At 40.1% G+C, this 18,497-nt stretch overlaps 1 protein-coding gene across 3 annotated transcripts in view; it reads right to left on the reverse strand.

Annotated features, from left to right (window-relative positions):
• Positions 1–1,430: 1,430 nt before the first annotated feature.
• Positions 1,431–18,497, reverse strand: part of HS6ST2 (heparan sulfate 6-O-sulfotransferase 2) — a 385,504-nt gene continuing 368,437 nt past the window's right edge. For all 3 annotated transcript variants that reach the window (XM_074324367.2, XM_074324366.2, XM_019719129.3), the window contains one exon: positions 1,431–4,417. In XM_074324367.2, coding sequence (XP_074180468.1) covers positions 3,520–4,417 — 898 coding nt within the window. In that variant the 3' untranslated portion in view covers positions 1,431–3,519. The remainder of the gene's footprint in view (positions 4,418–18,497) is intronic.

Below are 18,497 nucleotides of genomic sequence, written 5' to 3' on the forward strand. Positions count from 1 at the left end.
GCATATTGCGGGTCTTCTATGAGTTCCTCACTTCAGTAAGAGAAACTTGCTCTCCCAAGAGTACCCTCCTCAAGGGAAAAGGGACACAGCCTTTATTTCCTATGTATTTCAAGTTCTTGGCCTCCATGTTCCTGTTCACTGTTCCTCCCAAAGGGCCGTGGGACCTTCATAAACGCAGGACCTTTGGACACTCAATTATTGCTCAATAAACAGTTGATGGGCAAAACTTTCTAGGTATAAATAGTTTACAGGCTGCATATAGTAAACTGTTCAAATTTGTGGCTTTCTTCCCTCTAATCCCATGGGACTGATATCTAAATTCTCTCTGGAAAAGGGCAAGGACGGTTGCCAGAGGGTAAGGGGGGCGGGGGGTGGGGGGTGGGAGATGAGGGTAAGGGGGATCGAATATATGGTGATGGAAGGAGAACTGACTCTGGGTGATGAACACACAATGGGATTTATAGATGATGTAATACAGAATTGTACACCTGAAATCTATGTAATTTTACTAACAATTGTCACCCCAATAAATTTAATAAAATAAAATTTAAAAAAAAAAAAAAAGGGCAAGGACAAATCCCATACATCTATAATCCTAAACATAAGTTTGTTTGGAAAAATATATACACTGAATATAATTAGAGCATATTGTGTTCCACAACTTTAAAAGCCAATACTTTAATGCTTACTTTTAACCTCTATCTATCCTGTGATCAGAGGGTATAGATAAGAAATAAGGAGCACTATTTTTCTTTCCTGCATATTCTTAGACATTCAAGTATCTACTTTAATACATTTTAAATTAAAGCTAACACATATTTTGTTTGCATCGTATAATGAGTTGAATGTTTGTGTCCCCTCCCCCCCAAAAAAAAATTTCATACGTTGAAATCTTAATCTCAGTGGTATCTAGATGGTATCTGGATGTAGGGCCTTTGGGAGGTAATTGCTTGTAGAGGATGAGTGTGGAATCCTCATGAATGGGATTAGTTCTCTTATAAAAAGAGGCCAGAGAGTTAGCTAGCTACTTTCTGCCATGTGAGGACACAGCAAGAAGACAGCATTCTGCAATGGAGAGGAGGGTCCTCACTAGAATCTGACCAGGCTGGCACCTCAATCTCGACTTTTCAGTCTCTAGAACTGTGAGAAATAAGTTTCTATTGATAAGCCACCCAGTTTATGGTATTTTGTTATAGCAGTCCGAGCTGACTAGGATACATACCAAATCTTGGCTTTCATCAACAACTTTGTTTTACTCAAAAGAGAAAAGAGTGTGGACTCCCAGAAAGAAGCACCCAAAGCTAAGTCCATTTTCGTGTGATATCTGGTGGCCAAGAGGAGAAAAGGAAACTCCTTGAGAAAAGAGTATTGTCTCTGATGGTATCATGTCTAGAGGCTGCAAACCTGAAGTCATGAAATTACTCAGAGCCTGCAATTTAAACTTTATTTCATACTTATTGTTAAATTACACAAAATCAGTGAATGGTTTCTAAAGCCACACCATTGGACAGATGTTTACAGTTGAAATCATGGGTTTTACATGATGCTGACAAAAATGTATATTTATAACATCTCCTATATACAATAATCAGTTATAGACAGAGAAAATGCACTTAATCTCAGCAAACCATGCACACCACAGCAATAACACACAATGATTTTCTGTAACAAGCTTTTCCACTGGCTCAGGCTTCATCCTGCTTTCCAACAGTAACTATCAGTTTTAAGAGGAAACATCAATTAAAACAAAACAAATTGAAATACCACAGTGTTCTACAGAATTTGCATTTTAAAAACACAATGTACACAAAATAGTTTCACTCTAAAACACTTTGACTTCAAGATGTGTTGGATTTTTTAAAAAATTCCTTTCAGTTTTTCAGTTCTCAAAATTCCCAGGACTGCTACTGTCAGACAAAGCAAACTTTAGATATATCTATACAAGCTCAGAGTCAAGAATATTTATTTTTGAACTCAAGTAGCTTCTTTTCCAGCTTGTGGCCATATTATTACAGATGAACTAGATCATGCAAATGAGCAGATTGTACAAGATGTGACTTTATTTCTAAGCATGACCTTCCTGAAAACACAAATGCCACGTCCAATTGCTTTGTTTGATCAACAGCCAGGGGGGTAGTGTAAGTTCTTACAAAAGTACAGCAAAACATGTAAAATGGAAACTTGACGGAATCATGATGCTTCATAGCACAGTGGGTTACATACTTTTTTTTTGCCCTGCTCAATTCATAATTAATACCCTAAAAGTATTTACGTATTGAATTACAATACTAAATCACTTTCCTCAATTCATATGCTGTTTCTTAACCTCACTGCAGAACAGTTTTCGTTTGTTCTTTCTTAAAACAAAACCTGGTAGAGGGTTAACCAAAGTATTGAGATACAACTTTTGGTGTTACTGAATAACTCTGGCTATCCTAATGTTTATTCTACCATTGTTTTTCTCTTGTAATTGTCTACAATCTGTCAACACGAAAAAGAACTAATGGGCTAGAAATAGTCAGCCGAACTGGAAACAGTACAATAAAAATATACAAAAAGTAAATAACAATTTATTCACATTCAGGTTCAATTCTATCTGATCAAGAATAACTTCAGCAATATTTTTAGACACATTATCCTCTTCAAGAATTTCTTGACAAGGACCTCACTACACAAACATTGATAAGACAATTCTATAGAAAGTCCTGACTTTAATCCAGGATTATATATCACAATAAACTCAGCAACACACCATTTAGATGATGAAGGAAAAGTCTATAAGTGGGTTAGTTTGGAATGAACACATCTCAGAGAAGCCTTAAAATGAATGAGAAGCAGCGCCAAAAAGATTCCAGAATTGTTGAAATTACAGTGCCCAGAAAGTGTCTGGAAATTAAATCTTTACATTGGTATTCCAGTTGGAAAAAAAGTGTTTTGTTAATATGAGATACACCCTGTTTAAAACCTTTGAACAGTAGAAGGTAGAAAAAGTTTAAAATTTTAAACATCTCTTCAATAACAAGATATGAGTCCTGTTCTACTTAAAAAGCCAGTATTTTTACATAAAACTACCCATGTTTGGGAGAGAAATTTTTCATTTTCTACATTTTGGTAAAATTTACCATCACTTCTTATTCTGTTTAAATAGATTTCTTGTTAAAATTGGAAGAAAATAAAGCCAAATTAGCCATAAGTTAAATGGCCACATTTTGTTTTCATTTTGTCTCTGTAATTTAAGAACTTCTTAAAATATCTAAACAGCAATTTCTGGTGAGTCTGGTTTGGATTTATAAATATTCCAACAAACCAAAAAAGACAATTTAATTACATATTGAAATGTGTTTTACCCACGCACAGTATAACGTTTAATTGAAAGGCAACTGTAAAGGCAACATCTTCACTTTCTTTTAACTTCCACACTTAAGTAAGCAGGATGTGTTTGGATACGCTCATCTTTTAAGATTTGCCATATTTTTACTGATGCTTTGGGAGAACTGTGCAAACGCCTTTGGGAGCCATTTAACGCCATTTCTCTACACTGCCTATATAGTCATTGGTGCCATTGCTGGTGTTGCTATCGCTTTGCTCTTGGCCTGGGTTCTGCTTCTGGCTTCCCTGGTTGTCCTTCTGACTCAAATTCTGACTTGAACTCTGAGTCAAATTCTGAATCAGATTCTGAATCAGATTCTGAGTCACATTCTGATTTGCATTCAGATTTGCATTCTGACTCTGATTTTGACTTGGATTCTGGCTCTGGCCCTGAATCTGGCTCTGGAAATGGGTCTGAAGGATCCTTCCCTTCAGAAATTTGCGTTGTTCCTGACGCTTTCGCCTAGCTTCCTGATGGTCCTTCTGCCTCATAAATTGATACCTTTGCAGAAAGAGGTCTTTGGCATAGCTGTACAATTCCATATCCAGAAAATTCAGTCCCTCAATACGCTTTTGGATTTCCCCACTGATCTCTACACTAGAGGCCCTAGTGGTATTATATTGGGTAAATGGCGAAATAAAGTTCATGTTGAAGGTTTTCTCAAACAGATACTGGGTCTTCCGCTGATACTCAGTGAGGCCGAAGAATGCCATGTGCTTCAGATTCGATTTGGCACTTTCTAAGAGGACCTTGTTTCTTTGCTTTTCGGGCATGACAGAGAGGTTGTAGCAGCCTACTAGGGTCAGGTCAGAGAGCATGCGCACCTGGCGGTTGTTGGCTAGATTATAGGGACAGTCCATGAACTCTTTCAGGGGGCAGCCAGACCAGTCATCACCAGTGTAGCAGCTGGGCAGCTCTTCAGAGGTTGGGGGCCTTCCATCGCAGACATGCAGTGATGCTTTCCATGTTGCCCCTCTCTGGACATGCCTCCACTCACTCAAGTACCGGGACACTGGGTCTCGGAGGATGGTGATGTAGTGGAAGTTCCTATGGACAAAGCACGAAGACCAACAGTCAGGGGTGTGGGTGACATAAGTGGCATCAGGAAGATGCATGGCATATGTGATGTTCACTGGCCAGTAAGAAAGGCAAAAGGAGAATGATGAAGATCTAGTGGCATTTGTCCTGTGAACTGTGCTGTAGTCCCCTCTGTGAGTGCCACTAGCCTGTCCAGATAGCTATTCTTCCACCTAATTTGCTGGTATAAAAAGTTTAGGCCCAAGACATCAGCCTTGTCATTCTTCCCTCCTTTCCCCTTGCCTTTTGTTTCTCTCTTGCCAACCAATGACATAATCCTTCCAGTGACCTCATTTGCTAAGTAGGCAACCATTTTATTTCATACCCCCACCTGTAAACCCCCATTAACTAATCATGTAATGGAGACTCAGTGGAATTGATGAGTGAACACAGATTCTAATCTTTCTTACTAAATGTATAAAAGCATTTTGCCAATATCCACTCTAATCAGGATGTCTTATTCAAAAACAAAAGCTCATTGAAAAAGTGTCTGATAATGATATCTTTGATTCTGGCTGTTGTCATAACATCACAGCTCATACATATGGAAGTGGAATGTAGAGATAGGCAGAGCAGGCCAGGGCCTCCAGAAATAAACATTGTGGTTAATCACTGACTGAAAGAGACATGGTATCTGCCAATGGCATATATACAAGCTACCACCTTAGTTTCAGCCTTTGCTCACATGATAATTTTCCCATGATAGGAAAGTTAACTCTATCAGCATCAAAATGTCCCTTTTCTTTACCCAATGAAAGGACACCTGGATGACAGAAAGAGCGGAGGCTTTGCTATGCAGCTATCTTCACTTTAAAGCTGCAAACTGATAAAGTTCTTTGCTCAAATAGCAGACTAGCAAACATTTAAACCATACACCCACACACACCCATACACAGCAGGTGCACACACATGCACCACACCCCAGAAACGCTAAGGCCTATGATGTGATCATGCATTCTCAAGGGGAGAAACAACCCTGGAGTGGGATTTTAAAACAAGAAATGGGTTTCCGCTCAGGTTCAGTAGATGAAAGATCAGGTCATGGAAGGGCATATTTTGGAAGGAAAACAACAATAAACACTATACATTAGCATTTAGTTTCTTAAAGGAAATCTGGGGAATGGCTTGAAGCTTTTCTGAAGTTTATTATTCCCATCTAAAGGGGTGTTGGCTCTGTACACACGTACAGGTTGCCAGAAGGAACCACCTCAACCATCCGAATGGCTGAGTCTGTTGGCTGATGTCCTCTCCCAAGTCTTGGGCTTTGAGCAACTCGGGCACCCTGGGAGCTATCCTGTATGCCTCTGTTCTATGCATGGCGTTTCCTCTGCCTCCTGTGACCTTCCTTCTTTGACTGAAAAACTCTACTCATCTTTCAGGTTCTAATCTAAGTACTACCGCTCCTCTGAGAAAATTTACCCTATCCCTTGCTGCCAGCCATCACCTCTTCCCTGTGTCACCATAGTACTTCCACACTTAGCCTGTGTTAAAACACTTTTGATACTGAATTGCAATTACTTGTTTGTGTTTCTGCTTAAACTATGTTTTCCAGGACGGGGGCTCTGTGTTATTCTTCTACAACTCCCATCCCACCCATTCCAGCTTTGTACCTTGGCCTTTATACCGGACACAAAGCAGAATTCAGTAACTCCTTTAATTGCTTATTTAATGAACTATTCTGGAGAAGTTGGGGAAAGAGAGTTAGGAAGTACAAAGGACATGCTTTACCATATAAAAACTCTGGATAATCTTTTAAGCGTCTTGCCAAAAATCACAGAAAGTTGTTTTTTTTTCAAATCACCTTATATGTTTTTCTGGGATACACGAGCATGGGGCACAGGAAAAGCATCTGGGACTAAGGATGGACAAAGGGCTAAGACCGCCTTCACCTATCTCACCACTTTTCTTAGGACCTTTCTGACTTTGCTGGTGTCACTGAAATTCATTTCAGTAAGGACCCACTGCTAATGAGTAGCAACTTTTGTTTCTCGGAAGCCTTTACCAACAAAGGTGACTACTATTCCCATGGGCTCCCTCCTTCCACTCCTAGTTTTCCCATGATTGATTGATTCATTCATTTATTCAACACATATTTATCAAGCCTTTATATTCTAGGCCTGAGGAGATAGCTTAGTGGCAATTAGTCTGATTATTTGGGAAAAAAAAGAAATTTATGAAGTCCAGTGACACATTTGGATTACTCTTTCAACCAGCTTTTCTAGACATACATTATAATGGGGGCTGCTGGGTGTTTTAAATCCCCATAATGGAGTCATCTTCATGCTTAGCTGACAGTCCTCCTGCCTTAATTTGTTTTGCTGTTTTAAGTCTACAGTGACATCTTCTGGTAAATCCTAGAGTGCACCCCAGTGCAAGTCTGAGGCTCTCCTTTCTGAGAACTCTTCTTTATGTTTCAGAGCAGACAGATCGTAACTACCAGGGTTAGTGTCAGGATCAATGTTTTGTAAGCTCCATTTCCATATGGAGAGAGACAGGAGGCCCCACAGAAAGGCAGAGACAGACATGCAGAGAGTCTCTTGTGTTCTGGATGTGTGACCCCTTTCACCTGAAGGTCTCCTAGTGCCCGCGTGAGATGAGGGCAGACCAGTGTGGGCAGCCTCGGTGTCTATACTGTAGGGATTATCATGTCAACAGAGAAATTAGAGGAGACTATGTGTTTGCATGCATGCACTCGTATATACAAACACTGCCCTGGTGATAACAGCTACCCTACATCCAGATGGCTCTGGCAATTCAGTGATTGCCAACAGCCTCTTCTTCCACAGAAAATAGGCCCAGAGGCCCAGACTGCCACAACTGGAAACACTTGATGCTGCTTAAAAAAGGATCTCATATGTTAAAAGAAAGATCTGCTGAAGAGTAGCTCTCCAGGAGTATCCAGAGTCCTCCTGAATTGCGTAGTATGTTGGAGGTGGGAAGGCAGGTTAGGATAACACCTGGGAGGGTCAGTGGGGCAAATGATCCAGGATGCTCATGCTTCTGAGTGAAGAGTTGTTATGGCAATATCAGAGAAGCAGTCTTCCCTCCAGAGCAAGTGAGGATGTGAAAGCCCAAACTGATGGGAATGTGATTTGGGAATCAAAGAGGCACAGGAACATGGGTGGCATTTTTCCAGTGGTCAGTTCAGTTCAAGCAACTAATGTGTGCCTGGCACTGAGACAGACACTGAGGACACCAACGAGGATAAGACGCGGATACCTCAGGAGAGCATTTCAGTATAATGTGCTGTTAATGATGGAGCAAGTACAGGCACAATGAAAGCACTTGCAGTGCTTCTTAGCCTAACCTGATGATAAAGGAAGAGTTTCTGTAGCTTTATTTTGAAAAACAGGTAAGAATTAGATAAGGCAAGAAGAGAGGAAAGGAGAATGAAGCAGAAAGATCAGCATGAACAAAGGCCCAAAGGCATAAACTAGCCTGTTGTGTGTGGAGGAAGTGCATTGAAAACATCTTACTGGGAATTATGGGGTAGCGGCAGGAATTGAGGATGAAGAAGTGGTAATGAGCCTGGTTGTGGAAGACCTCAGGTACCATATTTAAGAATTTAGACTTCTGTGGGCAACAGAGAGGCCTTAAAGGATTTTAAGCAGGGAAGTAACATGATGAGATCTGTGTTTTAGAATGATCACTGTGTGTGGTGTGTAAAGATGGAATTAAGGAAATTAATTGAGGTTACCGTAGAAAACAAGACAAAAGAAGGGGTGCCAACTAGACAATTATCTGAGAGGTAGAATTAACAAGACTTGGTGACAAAATGAATGTAGGTGAGAGGAAGCAGGAGGAGTTAAGGATGCTTCCTAGGCCTCTGGCAGAAGGTTTGTGCCTGTGGGACATCCAAAACGAGAGTTGACTGGACAGATCTAGTACTCAGAGAGTGATCTGGGATTAAGATAAAGATGTGGACTTGTCAACAAAAAGTGGTAGTTTCAGACTGTGAGGACCTACCTACTCAGGGGTTGGTTTTTAATTTCATACATGTGGCTTCAGATATTTAAAGGCAGTGTTTAAAGCCTACTAAATGGGAGAAGATATTTGCCAATGATACATCTGAGAAGGGGTTAATATTCAAAATGTATAAAGAACTCATACAACTCAACACCCTCCCCCCAAAAAAACCAAAAAAAAAAGCCAAAAAAATCCTATTAAACACTTGGCAGAGGACTTGAATAAATATTTATCCAAAGAGGACATACGCATGGTCAATAGACATATGAAAAAATGCTCAACATCACTGATCATCAAAGAAATGCAAAGTAAAACCTCAATGAGATATCACCTCACCCCAGTCAGAATGGCTATCATCAGTAAATCAACAAACAAGTGTTGGCGAGGATGTAGAGAAAGTGGAACTATCATGCACTGTTGGTGGGATTGCAAATTGGTGCAGCCGCTATGGAAAACAGTATGGAGGTTCCTCAAAAAACTAAGAACAAAACTACCTAATGACCCAGCAATTCTACTTCTGAGTATTTATCTGAAAAAATCCAAAACACTAATTTGAAAAGGTTTGTTCACCTCTATGTTCACTGCAGCACTATTTGCAATAGCCGAGAGATGGAAGCAACACAAGTGCCCATCAATAGACAACTGGATAAAGGAGAAGTGGTACATATTGACAATGGAATATTACTCGGCCATAAAAAGGATGAAATTTTACCATTTGTGACAACATGAATGAACCTAGAGGATATTATGGTAAGTGAAATAACTCAGACAAAGACAAATGCCATATGATCTCACTTACATGTGGGATCTAAAGAACAAAATAAACAAACACACAAACAGAAAAAAGAATGCATTTGAGAGCCTGGGATAGAGGGAAATTCTCTGTAATCACACCAAAGTTAAAAAGTGAAAATATGCCTAAGAGAGGTAGCCATAGCACAAAAAAGGAGGAGAATATAGCAGGTTGAGGGGCTCGGACAAGCTTCACGAAGGAAATCGGTTTAAATCTGGGCCTTGAGACACACACAGGTTCAGATTTTATTAGGATATGAATAAGAAAATCCTAGGCAAAAGAAAGGGTAAGAAGGGTATAGAGTACAAGGTGAGTTTGATCAGGACATGGGATGTGGCCCATGAATGCCAGACTAAGGACCAAGAACTCAACGTCACATGGTAGATTGGCACAGGCAAGACTGAAGACAAGGGCTTTATCATCTGTGTGCCTTCCTTAAGCCTGAACTAACTCCTCTTATTCACATCCATCATGTAGATGAAAGGCCATGATTCCAGTGACACCCCCCACACACACATACACACACACCCATAGACCATTCCTTATGCTCCCTTTATAAGCACCTCCATTAGAATGTTCACAGTGAAGGGCTTTAAACTAATCTAAGCAGTGATCTTTAAGCTTGACCCAACTGTTGCAAGACTTATGGAAACGTTTCATGTGGGTTTTGTAGATGATTTATTTTTATTTTCCTGGGTTTTTATATATACATTATATATTATATATATTATATATAATATATAATATACTTATAAAATACATATATATAATATATATGCTGCCAAAAAATGTATACACATTTTAAGAAAGGAAAAAAACTATTAAAATTGTAATAATATATACCAATAACAAAAGATGAATACAAGTCATGTTTGACTTCTGCAATTACAAGAGGTGCTCAAAGTGGTAACCATCAGTGTCCACACACTTCTGATTATGGCAAACTACTGCTTGAGCAACGGTGACCAAAGTGTCCACTTGTATATATTTTTTTGGCATCCCTGATATATAAATATATATATATATATCCCTGATATATAAATAATGATATGAAAAAACTGGTAGATTTCTACATCTCAAACAGTAGTACAGCCACCCTGGTACTTAATAATCAAAGCATCCTAATACCAGTTTGAGTAAATAGTAACAAGATTACTTTAAATTATGAAAATATTAATGCAAACTTAATGCTTATTATCTGCCAAGTTCTGTTCTAAATGTGTCACATATATTAACTCCCTTAATCCTTACAACAGCCTGTGGATTACATGTTATTATTGTCCTCATTTATGGATAAGGAAAGTGAGGCGTGGGGGGGGGGTAAATAATTTGCCTAAGGCCATATATCTAAGAAGTGACAGAGTTGCGGTTTGAGCCCAGGTAGCCTGGATTCAGAGACCACTTTTTGACCACTATGCAACCCTGCCTCTTATAAAGAATGTGAACATCTATACAAGAAGGATGGGGCTACAGAGGGCTTTCAGAGAAGGATTGACCCCGACTGAATTGGCTGGATCCAAGAGCAACCAGGGATAGTGTCTGAAGGAGAGGAAGGATCTTGAAGAGTGAATGCCTTATTGTCCAGAAACAACTTCTGCTTTTGAGAACCAGAGAAACACAGAAGGTCAGAGCTAAGGGTCCCTTAGAGCTCAGCTTAGGGAAGCAGTAAGTGTGGTGGCTAGGAAAGTGGGCCCTGGAATCAGACTGTTAGAGTTGGTTCCACCACTCTGCTCTATGCCCTGAAACAGGTTATTCGACTTCTCTGGACCTGTTTTCTCCTTTGTACAATGGGAATAATCCTACTACTTACCTCATAGAGATGTTGGGAGGATAAAATTAATTCATATAAAGAGTTAGAATGGTGTTTTTCGTATAAGAAGCTCTTAACGAATGTTAACTATTATTATTTCGGCATTCCTCTCTTTCTGATCAGCACCTTACACAACAGCTCCATGTGTGGTTAGTTTTAGGCCAGTTTTAAGTGTGCCTGATTTTAGTGTTCAGTCAGATCCAGGTAGGACCTATGAAGTCAGTGGAGTGGACTACCCAAGGTCAGTTTGCCAGAGGGATAGGAGCACCTCCTAAAGGAAGAAAGAGTTACGTCCAGGGTTTGGGCCAAGATATGATCAGAGAACAAGACAATTTTTTTTTGTTATTATTATTTTGACCTTATCTTTATGCCCAGATCAATATGATATGGAGAAATAAAAAATAATTTTTAATGAAAAAGACAACATTTAATACCCCAAGATTTCTCTTCTTTATGTTAAATACGGTTTTCAACTATTCTCTACATTGCTTCACGTCACCTCACTATCCTCTTGTTTGCCTCTGAATGTATCCTACTTTATTGGAACATGCCCTCCAGGTACAGTGTGACAAGTAACAAGCAGGGACAGTCTATCGCTTACCTCATTCTTGACACCATTTTTCTTAATATGGCCTCATATCACATTGGTCTTTTTGTCAGACATGCCACAACACTGACACACAGTCAACTAAATTCTTTCATTCGCTTACACATACGAATGCCATTTTGAAACCCAATCTACCTTGTCCTGGACAGTTGCAGTTTATTCGTGGCTTTAATTTCTTCTTGTTAGAATAATTCTAAGCCTGTTAGAACACATCTGGATTCTGATTATACCCCCAATATCTTCACTATATCTTGCTATTCCTGTTGGCAATACCCATATCCAGGCACTGATCAAACAAACAAGATGCAAGTGAGAGCAGGTGTGGGGTAGCTGCTGGAAATCTCCCTTCAGGTTGACATAAACCCAAAGGGTGCTGCTGAATTGACTGATTTAATTTTAAATGACTGGGTCAAGTTCAGCCACAGGAAAATCACACTCAACTTGTTTCAGTTAGTAGTAATTGGACAGAAATATCTTGTCACCAAATGTGTCACTTAATTTAGATGACCAGGAGTCACATCTTTAAATTGGAGTCATGACTCCCCATCAGTTACCTGCATTAATTTAATGACCATTGTTTAGTACCTCTGTATACCCCGGTGCCATTATCGACAGAACACAGTGAAAGATTTGGGACTCTGTGCAAGTCTAGGCTAAATTTTCCATGTCATTGATAAGTAACTGAGGAAACAGCAATGACAACCAATGAAAGAGTTATCTGAGCAAGAAACCTGGGGGCCATCCTGACTCCTCTATCTTGCTCACCACTACCATCTGAACTTTCCGCAAGTCCACTGATTCTAGTTCTTAATAGCTCTCAAATTCATCCTTTTCACCACTGCCTGGGGTGAGGCCCTCATCACTCTACTGGATCACTGCAGCAGTGGTCTGGCCCATCTCCCTGCTTCTGGTCTCACATACATTCCGCACCCCCATATGGCACATATCCCACCTGTCATTCCCTAGTTAAGACCTCTCAATAGTTCTCTATCAACTGTGACGTCCAAGCTCCTCCATATGCTAGACACAGCCTTGTGGGACCTGGCAACCAACTTTCTTTCTCTCCACCCTTATCTCTATCAAGCTCCCTCTACACAAGTCTTTCTCAACCATGAGTGATTTTGTATCTCCCCTTCCCTGCCCCTGACTCCAGCACATTTGGCAATATCTGGACACATTTGGTTGTCACAACTGGGTGGGGGGTGGGGGGTGCAGTTTCTACTGGTATCTAGTGGGTCGAGTCTCAGTATGCTGCTGAACATGCTACAATGCAGACAAAGAATTATCGAACCAAATAACAATAGTGCCAATTTTGAGAAATCCTGCTCAATACTCTATGCCAGGTAAGTAAAAGTAATGTTGATTTTCCAAATTGGAGCCAGGGAATGATCCTACAGGTCCCTTTCCTTTGTATATGGAGTGCCTACTCTTTTGAATGACTTCTATCTGTCCTTTGTAGGTTATCTGGAAAACTCCTTCAAAACTCAAAGTTTGCCTCCTCCATGAAAACTTCCTTGAACTTCCTGGGCAGTCAACTCCCCTGGCATTCCTCTGTTCCAACTGCATTGGTATTCTCCCATTATAGCATTTATCACAATATGCTGAAATTGTCTAGTGATTTGTGTGCTTCCCCCATTGTACTATGAGCTTTGGGAGGGTAGGGGCTGTGTATCATTTATCAATGTAAGCTCCTCTGGGCTTAGCAGAATGTTTGACATAAAATAAGAGATTAATAAAAAATTGTTGAATGAACGTCTGCAGCAGAAGCAGCAAAGCTTAGGATGAGCTAATAGGAAAGTGCATATATTTTTTCTCTTTTTTTGTATCAACATTAAACGATACTTGCATCTGCAGAAAGCTGGAAACAAGTACATGGATTTGTTCTCTTAGCATAAATGGACAGTTCATGCTGGTAGTCACAGAAATAGCTAGTCTAAAGCCACTAGATGTCAGTATTAAATAACAGACATACCATTTTATACATGTGATGGAACATTTTAGGGAAATCTAGCTATGAAGAAGTTCGAATAATATTTAGTAGTTGTCCCTGGCTTTCTGTGTAACAGCCCAATGGTAATGAAGGCTGGGAAGTTTAAAGATATTAAATGTAAGTAAATGGATAAAAGCAAGAACCATATTTTTTTTTATTTTTTTTTAACAGATTGCCCTGCAATACGTATCTCAGTTCTAAGTCATGCAATCCTAGACTGTCAGAATAAGAAGAAATCTTTGAGGTGACAAAACATCTAGGTCAAGCCCTTCACTTTAGAGGTGGGGAAATCAAACCCTGACAGAGGCAAGGATTTGCCCACAAGTCACAAATTGCCAATAGCTCTTGGGAATCAACCTAAGTGCAAGGAATATTCCTGGGCTGAAAGCCTGTATTTTTAGTAGACTCTGGCTTTATGTCTGTTGATTACCTAAGACAGCAAATCAAACAGGCCTGGAAGATCTGACTAACCCTCAGGAGGGGAACCATTAGACTGCTGAAAATACCAGGGAATTCTGATGCACATATATGGTCGAGTTTGAGAACCACTGTCCAATGCATGTGGCTTCAGAGATCAAAAGTCTCTCAGAAATCCCAGGTAGTACCCAAAGTGTGGACAAGCCAACTGAGCTCCCAAGAGCAAGTCTGAGTTCCTCGTTGCACTCCTTAGACAAGTCCTAAGGATGCCCATTTCCATCCAGTGAACTTTGCCTGAGCAAAGTTATGAGGATAATGCTGTAAACATTTATTTTAAGGCTACTGGTTCGTGAAAGGCCACAATAAGGTTTTTCCTGCACTACTCAAGGGGGAAATAAATATCAAAGCCTCTTTTTTATGGAAGAAGGCCAGCAAAATTGTACCAGTTAAGGTCATAGGAGCGATCAATAAAAAGTTAATTTAAGAAACAAATTCTTAGCCCAAATCAATAGGAGTGAAGATTTTATTATACCTGTAGCTTAGATTGTTGTTGTTTTTCGAGTTCAGCCTTTGCACATCTTGTTCTGGGAGTAATGATGCGTGACAGAAAAATAAAACCTGTGGTTGGTGATCTTAAGTATACTCTCCAAACAGTGGAAGTTATATATGACATTGAGTCATTAATGCTGAAGATCTGGTCTCCTTCCTCTATTAATGTGTCTCCTACTGCATGGATCCTCCTACTGCATGTAAATGACTTGGTCAAAGCAAGGAGGATGGCTTACGTGAGCACAGACTAAATAAAAGCATGGTTAATTGAATCAAAGGGAAATATACCTCCAATGGGATTGGATGCCTCAAGCCGTGGAGTTGCCAATTTAACTGATTTTCTTGTGTGACTCATAAACTGGCAGTCCCCAAAGGAGTTCTATAAACACTGTGATCAGCAGTGGCAGCAGCCTCATAAAAGAAGTGTAGGGCTTCGAGAGGGGACTACTTTGAAGTGGATGGATGCTCACTTAAATGTGTTGCTTTGGGTGCATTTGTCAAAACAGTCTTGTGGCTTGGTAGTCATGCTTTATCTAGTGAGAAGAATGAGCTGTCACCTTCACAGAGAATGGGTTACTTAAGGCAGTAACATTCATAATTTCATTTGATTCTCTTCACAACACAAGGAAGACCTAAATGATCTGGATGCTGAACCTCTCCCTTTCTTCTTCAAGTTGATGCTGTGGGCTCATGACTTGGCCAGCCTCTTCTGGGCAACCCAGATGTGGGAGGCAGGACCAATCATTGGGAACTCACTGATCTATAAGACAACCAAGACTCCCAGTGGTTCTTTGAATGGATTGACTAGAGTCTTTAGTAGGACATAATCATTCCAGGGAAATACTGGGCATAATAAAACGAACTTGGAAAAGGCCTCGTACCCACCAAACAAGCTATTCAGTTATCCTTGCAGAGATGTTCTTCTATTCTTCACACCTCACCCGAAGGAGCAGTTCTGTGCATATAAGGTAATACCTTACTTAATTAACATCTTAATTAATTAATTTCCCCCCTCTGGTTAACTGAAGGTTAACCTATCTGTGTGTATTGTAGGGGAACATTCAACAGAGCACAAATGGATTTCATTAAACAGAACATTTTTCTATGCCATTCTTCTCTTGTTGCTTTTAAAAAGCAGGAAAATGATGTTTCCTTCTTTGTTGAAAAGAAGATTTCTAATGTCTGTAAATTCAAACTCAATGTAGAATTCTTCACAATAAGTACTGGTGATATTTACTTTTTAAAGAAGAAATCTAGCTCTCTTCTTTCCCAAAGCCTAATAGGCTCCAAAGTACATACATCTAAGGACTTTTGCAAACAGTGAAAAAGCTGATTTTTTTAACAAGATGTGAAATTCCAAGCTTTATGACCCGTAGTTACCAGCCTTCACCCAGAGTTCAATCAACTGCTTGGCAGCATGAAAAGTTTCGCAGTTTACACTGCCCCCTGAAATTTTTTTGCATCCTGAAATTATTTTCTGAGTCTCGGTTCATTAATACTCGGTGTGTTTTTGAGTGGAAAGAACTTCTACAGAAAACCCTCTTTAGTGTGTAGATGAGGTAGCTGAGGCCCCATGAAGGGATATGAGCTGCCCATGTCACATGGAGAGCAGCTCTGCAACTGATTAACAAATTTAGGCTTCCTGACTTCCCATCCAGGGACTCCTCCCTCTCTGCACGGTGCTTCTCAGCTTCCTGAGTGCTTCTAAGGGTCAGGCCCCTGCCCAACTGTCATCCTCTGGGGGATGTATTAGGGGCAGCCAAGGAGAGGGGTTGGTTCTCTTCCTTCCTCCAAAAGAGTGGGCAGAAATGAAGAGTGGTAAACTTCAACCTCCAGGGGACAGGAAGGGACTTGGGAAATGTCTAAGTGCCACCACTGAGACTACCATGGTTAATGTCTTGCTCTTAAAATGAGCATCCTTAGTATCTTTTGTCCTGGGAATCTATTGTTCCTGTCCTGTCTTTTTATTGGAAAGTGAATCCACTACAAAACACTGCATGTTCAAAGTCTCAACTAGACAGTAATAAAACTGGAATCTTCATGACATTCAATTCAGGAACAGGAATGCACAAGTTGGGGATATAATATTCTTTTAGCCCTAGAATTGAAGGGTTTGGCCTTAGGTTATAAGACAGATGTTTAATCAATCCATGATCAATGTACCAATGCTGGGTGACCCCCAAATTGCCATAATTTGAGCTGTGGGCACAATAGTGAGGCAGCCATATGTATATGGGCACCTGCTCTCAAAGAGCTTACAATTTACTTGGGGAGCAGAACACAATTCAGTGAGGGAGTAAAGGTAGAGTATAGTGAGGGGCTGATTGTGTCATACAGAGTCTAAGTGCAAAATGAGTCAGCACGGAGAGAGTTTAATGTGTGCTATGGTAATCAAGGAAGGCTTCATGGAGTAGGAGAAAGCTGATCAAGCTCTAAAGGATAGAAAAGATTTAAGTGTGTGATGGGGAGGGTAGGATGCATTCTGACATGAACATACAGCACATAGAGGACCTACTAATAAATGTTATGATTTAGTGGGTGCTTGCATTGTGCTAGGCACTCTGGTAGATGATTCCTCATAGAAACCCATTAAATGGGTGCCAATGTCTCCATTTTAGGCGCAGTACTGCACTGTCCAATATAGCCACCAGCCCACAGATGGAGACTGAGCCTTTTGAAATGTGTCTAGTCGAAAGTAAGAAGTGTTTGAAGTGTTTTTAAGCATATGTGCTAATACCAAGACTGAGAGGAAGATAAAATGTCTCATGAATTATTATTTATACTGATTATATGTTAAAATAATATTTTGATATATTGGGTTAAATAAAATATATTGTTAAATTTAATTTCACCTGTATCTTTTCATTTTTAATGTGGCTATTAGAAGATTTAAAATTACAAATGTTACATTATATTTCTGTTAGTGCTACTCTAGAGCCTGAGTGCCTGGGTTCAAATTTCAGCCTTGGCAGTTACTAGCTTTGTCAGCTTGGGCAAATAACTTAATCTCTCTGTGCTTCTGTTTTTCTCATTTACAAAGTGGGGAAAACCACGTGGTCTCAATGAAGCTAAAATGATTACATATATATATATATATATATATATATATATATATATATATAAAATCTTAAATCTATCTTGGAATATAATACTCAACAAATGTTAGTTGCTATTATTGTTACTATTATTATAAAGATAAGGGTATTCAGTTAACAGATGCTATTTAACCGTCCTAAAATCCCAGAATTAGTTAGTGACTGTCAGGTCTGCGTGACTCCTGAGCCCAAACTCTTGCCCACTTCCCTGGCTGATGCTATATTTGCTCTTTGTACCCTCACTGCCACGTATATCTGAGTTTCCAGTGTGTGTGTGCTCACTGAGCAGAGCCTCAGGAGCCACAGGCCAAGGGCACAACTGGCCTGGCTGGAGCAGGACGTTTAAAGTAGGAGACAGTTGGACCTACAAGGATGTGAAAGGAGGGGCTGATACCATGTTTTGGTAGGCCCATTACAGAGCCTCGGGAATGGAATCTGAGCACTTCAGAGCTGGGGCAAGGGATGGCGTGTATAGCCTGTTTCCCATTCCACAGATGAGGAAACCAGATAGCCGTCTCCCTTGCCATCTCTAGATCGTGAGACATCCTGAGATACACGGCATCATTTCTTTAGGGACCTCCACGAAGACTAGGAATCGGGTCGCAGGGCTTTTTTACATGGTAGGCAGTCAATAAACATAATTTAAGGTCATTGTGAGCACTTGTTCACCTGGGTCTGTGTCTGGGAGGAGGCACCTCAAGTGTGCTTTAGAGAAATTGTTAGAGGAAAACTAGTCAAGATAAATGCCTGCTCTCAGCATTGTGCTGGTTTCCAGAACAGCACAGGTGAAATGTTATCCCCTAAATGAAGGTTGCCCTTCTTT

The sequence above is a fragment of the Rhinolophus sinicus genome, chromosome 18 (genome assembly GCF_057876585.1).
Source record: "Rhinolophus sinicus isolate RSI-liver-muscle chromosome 18, RSI-T2T, whole genome shotgun sequence".
NCBI lineage: Eukaryota > Metazoa > Chordata > Mammalia > Chiroptera > Rhinolophidae > Rhinolophus > Rhinolophus sinicus.